This window comes from Mirounga leonina, unplaced genomic scaffold (assembly GCF_011800145.1).
Source record: "Mirounga leonina isolate KUSES-001 unplaced genomic scaffold, KU_Mleo_1.0 Mir_95, whole genome shotgun sequence".
Taxonomy (NCBI): Eukaryota; Metazoa; Chordata; class Mammalia; order Carnivora; family Phocidae; genus Mirounga; species Mirounga leonina.
The window spans coordinates 24,253,491-24,262,190 of record NW_023270865.1 but is presented as its reverse complement, the minus strand read 5'-3'; the positions used below and the strand labels follow the sequence as shown (position 1 = coordinate 24,262,190).

The 8,700-nt window shown below is 41.0% G+C and overlaps 1 protein-coding gene across 7 annotated transcripts in view; it reads left to right on the top strand.

The window, feature by feature from the left end:
- The window catches only part of DROSHA (drosha ribonuclease III), a 120,310-nt gene that overhangs the window by 78,349 nt on the left and 33,261 nt on the right, over positions 1-8,700 (top strand). For all 7 annotated transcript variants that reach the window (XM_034998885.1, XM_034998879.1, XM_034998880.1 and 4 more), the window contains 2 exons: positions 6,024-6,083; positions 7,390-7,489. In XM_034998885.1, the coding sequence (XP_034854776.1) occupies positions 6,024-6,083; positions 7,390-7,489 (160 nt within the window). The remainder of the gene's footprint in view (positions 1-6,023; positions 6,084-7,389; positions 7,490-8,700) is intronic.

Here is an 8,700-nt window from a genome sequence, read left to right as displayed (position 1 = left end):
TCTTTCTTTCTTTCTTTCTTTCTTTCTTTCTTTCTTTCTTTCTTTCTCTCTCTCTCTCTCTTTCTTTCTTGCTTTCTTTCTTTTCTTTCTTTCTTTCTCTTTCTCTCTTTCTTTCCAAATAGTACTTTTTACAGAGCAGAAGTTCAGTAAATAAGTATTAAAGGAAAGAATGCCATTCATGATATTATTTTCATCTCAGGTTATTGTTTACATTTCCCTAGAAATAGGGAACTTGGATGTTAAATAGGAAAACTTGGATGGTTAAGAACCATCAGCAGAGGTTTAAATGGCAGGTTAGTATCTTACTTAATCTGATTTGGCACCAGCTAGGATTTACAAAAAGGCATGAAGTCTTAAATAAATAAAAATCTGTCTGTCTATCAAAACTATAGAATAATTAACTTTTATGGTGGCATCATCTCATGTGAATATGCCACCCATAATTTTTTAAAGTGTCACTGTTTAAACACATAAATCTCAGTTGTATAATTATATTTAACTTGTATAAATTTCAATGAATTGTTACCACAGAAGGGGTCTCTGAAGGATTTAGGCTTTTGGTGGCATTCAAGTAATCCATGTATTATCAGTAAGATCTTTGGGAAAGAGGGGCTAGAAGACTGGTAATGGAAAAATGAGCTGCCTGGTTTCATTTTGTTTTTTGATTGGTAGAGTCATTGGTAGACATCATGTTTAAGAATCTATTGGAGCAAAGAGTGAGACACATGGACTATTTATTAATGTCTCTGTGTTTAAAGAAATGGTAGTTGCAAATTTCAGTTAGTTATACATAAGTGTCTTGCAGTCAAGACAATAAAATATGCTTGAGTATATGTGAATTCCACTGGGTAGATTTGCTGGCTTAAAAATTCACGTTAAATTCCAGAGATGCTTAACCTGGATCCCTAGGTCCAGCGGGTCTCAGATCTAGTAGCTCTGTGACCTCCCTTCCCGCTAAGTGTCCAGGTAGATGTAATGAATAGAAGGAATTCCTGAACTGGGTGGAAGGTTCAGCTGATCTCCAGCACCCCTTCTAGCTTTATTCCACCTGTCACTGGTTGAAGCCTGGAATGGAAAGGTGAGAAAATGTCCATACCCTCTCCGTGGTAGTTACCCATGGACTTGACCCATCCCAAGATGGTTTTCCATGGAGTAAAGGAAACCCTACAGTAATTACTGTTACAGGGAGACTGTTATGTTTTATAAAGTGCTTTGAATTCCTCAGACCAAATGTGCTATATAAATGTTATAGTTAATCTAGATTTCATAATGCCTTTGTTGATTCAGTTCTCAAAAACAAATGGAGTGTTTATTGCTCAGTAAACATTTCCTCTTGGAGCTTGCTAGTATTTATAAAGAGGGTGATTAAAGAATGTAGAAACAATAGAAGAAGGAACAAAAGCTTTGCTGCTGCACTCAACAGTGACTAGCAGCTCACTCTGTCCATATTTTCCAGATAAACCACTGGATTAGGAATTGTCCAGTATAATAATAAACTGAAGTGGTATTTCATCCCCATTTTTGTTTGTGGCTTATTGCCAGGGTTTAGTCATAGTGTAGATACCGGAAAACATACGCTGGATATGGGCAAATTATTTAGCGGATGGCAGACTCACTATTGAATAAACCTGTTTGGAACTGTGACCTTGTATTTTAACATACTGAATAATAGTCTAACTTTGTGGTTATTAAAATCCTAGACATAGTTCTTGTCTCCCTGAAAGTTTATAAAACAAATTAAAGTAAAACTTATGCCAGTATGAGTTCATTCAAATAGTATATGACTCAAAGCAGCTATTGTTCTTTGATGAGATGTCTTATTTTTTAATAAAGCATAAGACAATCCAAATATGGTTTGTCCCCACCCCAGGTGCAGTTTCTGGCTTTCCATGTTAAGTAGATTTTCCTGTACAGTACTTTGAACTGTTGGGAAGAAAATAAAGTCTCTACCACAGAAAATACTATTTTCATTTTCCTGACTTTTGGAAAAGAATAGGGTAATTCTAATTTCTTTCTTTTTAAAAACTCACCATTTCGGGGCGCTTGGGTGGCTCAGTCAGTTAAGTGTCTGCCTTCAGCTCAGGTCATGATCCCAGGGTCCTGGGATGGAGCCCTGTGTCCCCGCTGGATGGGGAGCCTGCTTCTTCCTTTCCCTCCGCCCCTCCCCCGCTTGTACTCTCTTTCTCTCAAATAAATAAAATCTTTAAACAAAAACAAAACCTCACCATTTCTTTTCTTTGTTCCCACTGTCTCTTAGGACAACAGCTTATTAGGTTTCACGAAATTAATTTGGCAAGAAGTCTGAGGGATTAACATGGTACCATGTTAACCAGGGCCTCTGTTTCTTGATGCGTTCTCCAAGAATGATGACAGACACTTTTGTTGGAATTCTGCTGTATTTGACAAAAAGCAAAATGCAGTATGGAGTAACTTCTAAACGATATATATATATTTTTTTTTTTAAAGATTTTTTTTTTATTTATTTGACAGAGAAAGATACAGCGAGAGAGGGAACACAAGCAGGGGGAGTGGGAGAGGGAGAAGCAGGCTTCCCGCCGAGCAGGGAGCCCGATGTGGGGCTCGATCCCAGGACCCTGGGACCATGACCTGAGCCGAAGGCAGACGCTTAACGACTGAGCCACCCAGGCGCCCCTAAACGATATATTTTTTAAATATAATGTTTAGTCAGGGGCGTCTGGATGGCACAGTCGGTTGAACGGCTCTTGATTTCGGCTTAGGTCGTGATGTCAGGGTCCTGGGATCGAGGCCTGTGTCAGGCTCCTCACTCAGTGGGGAGTCTGCTTGAGATTCTCTCTTGGTTTCTCCCCACCCCCCCCGCCCCACTGTGCTCTCTCTCAAAAATAAATAAATTTTTAAAAAATATATACTGTTTAGTCACCTTGGCTAATGGAATAGCAACAAAAAGTCTTTTAAAATCTAATATAAATTAGGTAAGACTAAGAAAAATATGTTTGAGGGCCTAATTTCTTTCTTTCTTTTTTTCTCTCTTTCTCTCTCTCTCTTTGTAAGCTATTAGATTATGAATTTCTCACCACAGCCATAAATTGTTCACTCTTTCTTTTCTTCATTTTCCATTATTTGCCATTAACTGCTTTCCAGAATGCCTTTTTCACATAAGTAAAGGCCATATATTGAAATGAGTGTTCAGAATCACATCTTTGTTGCTCAGATCTTTCTAGTTTTCTCCTACTATATTTGTTTTCCTTTAAAATTCTAAACTGTGGAGGAATGTTAGGGTGAAAAAATTAACTTAGGAGATATGTGAGATAATATAAAATTGAACTCAAATTACCAAGTAGAAATTGGGTAGCCAAGAGTCATTTAATTTGGAAATAAATATTTTTTTATTTTCCGCATATACTGAAACCATAAGGTCACTTTAAATATGGAAACTAAACTGGCACACAAGAATCAGAGAACAATAAAAGATGGTATATAATTTTGAAATAAATTGAGTGATAAACATTTAAATCATGTGGGGATGGGGATGCAGGTGTGGGGGTGTGCCAGCATTGCTGGGGGCTCCAGCAGTTAGGGCAGGTTGCCAGCTGACGTTAAGAATGAGCAGGATTTGGGACAAGCAGTGGTGTGTCTGGTACAGTGCAGAGGTTGGTCAACCGAGAGTTGTAAATGGCTGTTGAAAATAGATGAGGGGCGCCTGGGTGGCTCAGTTGGTTAAGCGTCTGCTTCGGCACAGGTCATGATCCCAGGGTCCTGGGATCGTGTCCCGCATCGGGCTTCCTGCTCAGCGGGGAGTCTGCTTCTTCCCTCTGCCTCTGTTGCTCCCCCTGCTTGTGCTCTCTCTCTCTCTCAAATAAATAAATGAAATCTTTTAAGAAAAAAAAAGATGAAATGGGTGAGTACCGTGGAACTAGATAAAGAATGGCCTTGAAAACCAGGCAGGTTTGGACTTGATAGTCAGCTATTGAATTTTTGGAGAAGATGAGGGTCAGTGTCAGAGATATTTAAAGAAGTCTCTGGAGTCAGGTGAGATCCTGCTCAGTCCCATGCCTGTCCCTTGCCTTCTTTGCTTAGGTCCCAGGGGCTCAGTGTGCTCTCCTTTCCCTGTCACTTTTGTTACCATCCTTTCTGGTTTCCTCCTGTTATAATCCCCCGTCCCCCAGTGGTTTGTCTGTCCACCGTTGGCCCTGAAACAGGCACTCGGCTTCTTCCCATATGCAGCTTTGGACGCATGTCACTTTGTAGCCTGCTTTGACCAGAATCAGGTGTGTCTTCTTCACTTCACAGAGCTGGCCCCAATAGCGTCCTCAGCACTGCTGCATCAGTGCTTTCTCTGCATCTTACTTGAGTCTGTCTCTTTCTTGACACTTGCCTCCTTTTCTGCAACCCCCCACCCCCCACCCCCCACCAGTCCTCTTTCCTTTGCTGGTTTCCCTTCTGCTTGACCTCAAGTGTGACCCTCCCCTGGGCTCAGTCCTGGGACCCCTCTTCTCTAGCTGCATTCTCTCCCTAGGTAGTATCATCCAGTTCCATCACCCGAAATCCTGTCTAAACATTGACCACTCCTACTAAAGATTTTTTATCAGCTTTGTTCTTGCCCACGAACAGCAGGTTAATATATATCCTGGATTTCTCCATTTGGTTGTTTTGTGGACATTTCAAAGTGAACATGCCTAAAATGCAACTCCTGGGGCGCCCGGGTGGCTTAGTCGTTAAGCGTGTGCCTTTGGCTCAGGTCATGATCCCAGGGTCCTGGGATTGAGCCCCTCGTCGGGCTCCCTGCTCCACGGGGAGCCTGCTTCTCCCTCTCCCACTCCCCCTGCTTGTGTTCCCTCTCTTGCTGTGTCTTTCTCTGTCAAATAAAAATTAAAAAAAATAAATAAATAAAATGCAACTCCTGCTTCTGCCCAAACCTGTTCCACTTTTGGTCTTCCCTTCACAGTAAATGGCACCACTGCCTTTCACCCAACTATGGAAGCCAAAATCCAGGCATTGACCTTCATTCTTTCTTTTCTCCCCTCCTCCATCATCGCCTCCCAAGCCCGAGCCTCGGGCATGTCTCCCTGGAGAGCCACAGTACCCTCCTCAGTGCTTGTCTTCCCTCACACATTCTTTGCATAGCAGCCAGAGTGGCCCTTTAAAAACCTAAACCAGATCGTGTCACATCTCTGCCCAACCAGGGATAGTGATCTGCTGGAGCCCCGAGGGAAGCTGGCTGTGCCAGACTTTCTGAGAGGCTGAGGGAAGTTGTTTGTGGACCACCTTCCTGGTCCTTCAGCCTTCTACTTGGATGTGAGGAACTTAGCCTCCGAGATGTGCCTTCCTCATACAGTGAAGGTGTAAATAATGTGTGATAGGCGCTGAGGGGGAGGTATTAATTTTGATGAGAAGAATCCAGCAGGGATTCGTAGAGAAGCAACATTTCACTAGACCTTGAGGGATGAGTAGGTTTGTGTGGCTCTGTGCACAGGGAAGATGGTGGAAAGTTTCAGGGCGGATGCCCCTTTCAGAGAGTACCACGTAGTTTGGGGACAAGAGCCCAAAACATAGGTGGGAGAGGATAGCAGTGGTTACCGGGACTTAAAAAAGTAGATTAGGCCTCTTTTAAAGGACTTTAGAAGCTAAGTTAAGTTTAGAGTTTGGGCAATGGGAAGCTGTTCTTGGAACGTTGTACCAAACGGATTTTTCAGTGTTCAGTTCTAACTCATTAGAGTACATTCTCCTTTCTCTGACCTACCTGATAGCAGTGTGGAAAGATTCATTTGTTAGGGTGATAGCTCCTCACTTTAAATCTGATTCTCAGGGGAAGGAAGCCCCCAGGTTGGAAGGCCCGAACCACAGTAGGATAGAATGCTCCCTCCCTTCCCCAGTAGGTGTCTCATACTCCAGCTGAGATGGCAGTCAGTGCTTTTGATTGTGAGGAATAAGGTGGGATGTTTCAATTACAAAAGGAGCTAACTCTTATATGTCTTTTCTTTGAGAAGAGATGGAAGGAATGTAAATGTTTCCCATTTTAAGTGATCTTTTTAATTCTCCTATAGGATTAATCACAATGAAAGGTTGGAGTTCCTAGGTGATGCTGTTGTTGAATTTCTGACCAGGTAAGGAGGTTTTTCTGCTGTCCCCCAATAATTACATTTTATAGGTAACATACTTACTATATTACCTAAATTAGCTAAATAAGGCATTGAAACACCATATTTTGTCCTTTCTGTAGAGCTTGAAAGCCACATGTCTGTGGCTCTTGCCCTGATAACTTGTACTCACTGACGCAGTAATGCACAAGATTGCAAGATGAAAGGCTACTGTCTTTGTCCTGTCAAGTTTATGTTCAAGTTGCCACAGCCACAAGAGATCAGCTTGTCTTGGTCTAGATGCTTCAGAGCTTATATTCAATTTGTAGAGAAAGGGATGATATTTTAAAATGTCATTTCATTTTCTAGGATTTGTCTTTGATCCATTTCTCACTCTTTCCAATCTCAAGGGAAGTAAAACTTACAAGTAATTTTAATGACGAGATTTTGGTGTGTGTATGTATGCATTTATATGTGTTTTCTCCCCAGAAGTGTTTTCGTGTCCTTAATTTGGTGATAAGGGTAGGAAAGTGCATTTTGTGTTTTCATACCCACATCGTTTCTCTTTTAAAGGGAGACAATGCATGCTTCTCTGGGAGCGGTCTTGAGCTATTTGTATTCTCTCTGGGTCATTTCTTTTCCCAAGAAGGACATAATGAGGCAGAGGGGCTGCTCTGCAAGCCTGTTCTCGCTGGACACAATAGGACTACATAAGCTTAGCTGCCCTGATCAACAGTGGATCTTAAAAACTGGTCCGCGATTTAGAAGAGGCAGTTGCGGTCATGGTCCGAACTGGCTTTCCATGGGGCCTTCCTCCATATCCGAGCACTTTCCTCATCAACCCGTTTGGCTTTCGTCAGGGCACAAGCAACCACGTGTGCCACTCTCAGTTCTGCTCCTGTCCCTGTCACACCTGTCAGGGACACGCTACCGCTGCTGCCCCACCCAGGCTTCTCTTCAGAGGCCAATCATAATGCAGCCCAAGCAAAGGTATTTGTTTCCAGGCCCGATTTCTGAGTGTCACATCGGTTTGCTCTCAGCAGTATGTGACCAGCCCTTCAGGTCTTTGTCGCCAGATTTGCCAGAGCAGTCTTTTAACAGAAGTAAATGTGAAAATAGTAGTTAATGGTGTTGTTTGGGTGTTAGCGTACTCAGATACACTGTGCTTACTAGTTAACTTTCAAAGACTTTTAATCAAACCCTTCAGTTTAGTTCAATTCAGCTGGTATCTATTGTGCAGATATTGTGTGCCAGGCCTATTTTTATGACTTGGAGCTACAGACAGGATGTTGTGATGCATATTTATTTATATGCCTTTTTTTTTTTTTTGCAGTGTCCATTTGTACTATTTGTTTCCGAGTCTGGAAGAAGGAGGATTAGCAACTTATCGTACTGCCATTGTTCAGAATCAGCACCTTGCCATGTTAGCAAAGGTATGTCAAATGTCTGACACATTTGTAGTAAAGTCTGACATTTTCGTCTTCAGTCCATGCATAGTTTTGCATTTGAATAAGTAGCTCTTTAGGGTGTATTAAGAGTTTAATATTTTATAGACCAGGAAGGATTTTTTTTGTTTGGGTTTTAAAGATTCAACCTTATTAGTTCTGTTACATTTGTGGGTTCACCAGCAGCTAATGAACTCCATGGTGAAGTAACTTGATAACAGAAGAGGAAAAATTTGACAGATGTGTGTGAACAGAGTTAAACATTTGGGGAAAAGAATAAGAACAGAGCAAAAGAAATTAAATATTTTGTATTTTCCCTTTGTGTGCTATTTCTGTATTACATTTGTCTTTGATTTACATTAATAAGCAGCATTATAGCTTTGAATAGAATATGCCTGCCCATTCATACCCACAAGGGATACTTTATCGATCTTTGAGAATCCCCAAACATCACAAATCCCAGTAATGAAGATTTAGTGTTTAGGCTGTCCAGCTAGCTGACTTCATTGTTTGACTAAGAGAACCTTTTCTCAATTTAGATTCATGGTAGACATTTTACTTATTTACATGATCTCATTCCTTTCTTTGTGCGGTGTCTTAGTATAGTAAGTTATAGCAAACAGAACACAGGCGCTTGGATTGGCCATGAGGATTCCAATCCATGCCCCTCTTACAAATTGGGGGGCCATAGACAAATTGTTGTCTCCTCCAAGTCTCTGCTTTCTCATCTGCAAAATGGAGGTGGCATCAACATCTGCCACACAGGGTGGTTGTGAGAATCAAATGAGATTATTTGTTTGAGTTTTAATAATTCAGTTTATAAAGTGCTTGGCACAATCCCTGTTTGTAGTAATCACACAAACAGGTAAATAAATTAGTAGGAGTTGGTTGTTTTTATTGTGGCTGCCACTGTTCTCATTATAAATTATTACATTTTATAGACCTGTGGGTTTATTCAATAGTAGAGGAAACCGTGGCCCTTAAATCCCCCAACACCAGTGATTCACTGGAAAAGCTTTTTTGGGTTTTCCTTGATTTTTCCTTTAAGTATTTTTTTTTTCTTCATTTTGATATAAATGTTGGAATTTGATAGAAAAGACTAGATAAAATCTAGTTCTTAATTTGATCTTGCTGAGGCATTAAGTATATTCCAAATGGTTTATTTTAGACTCTGGTTTTTATGTTAGCAAGAGTATATT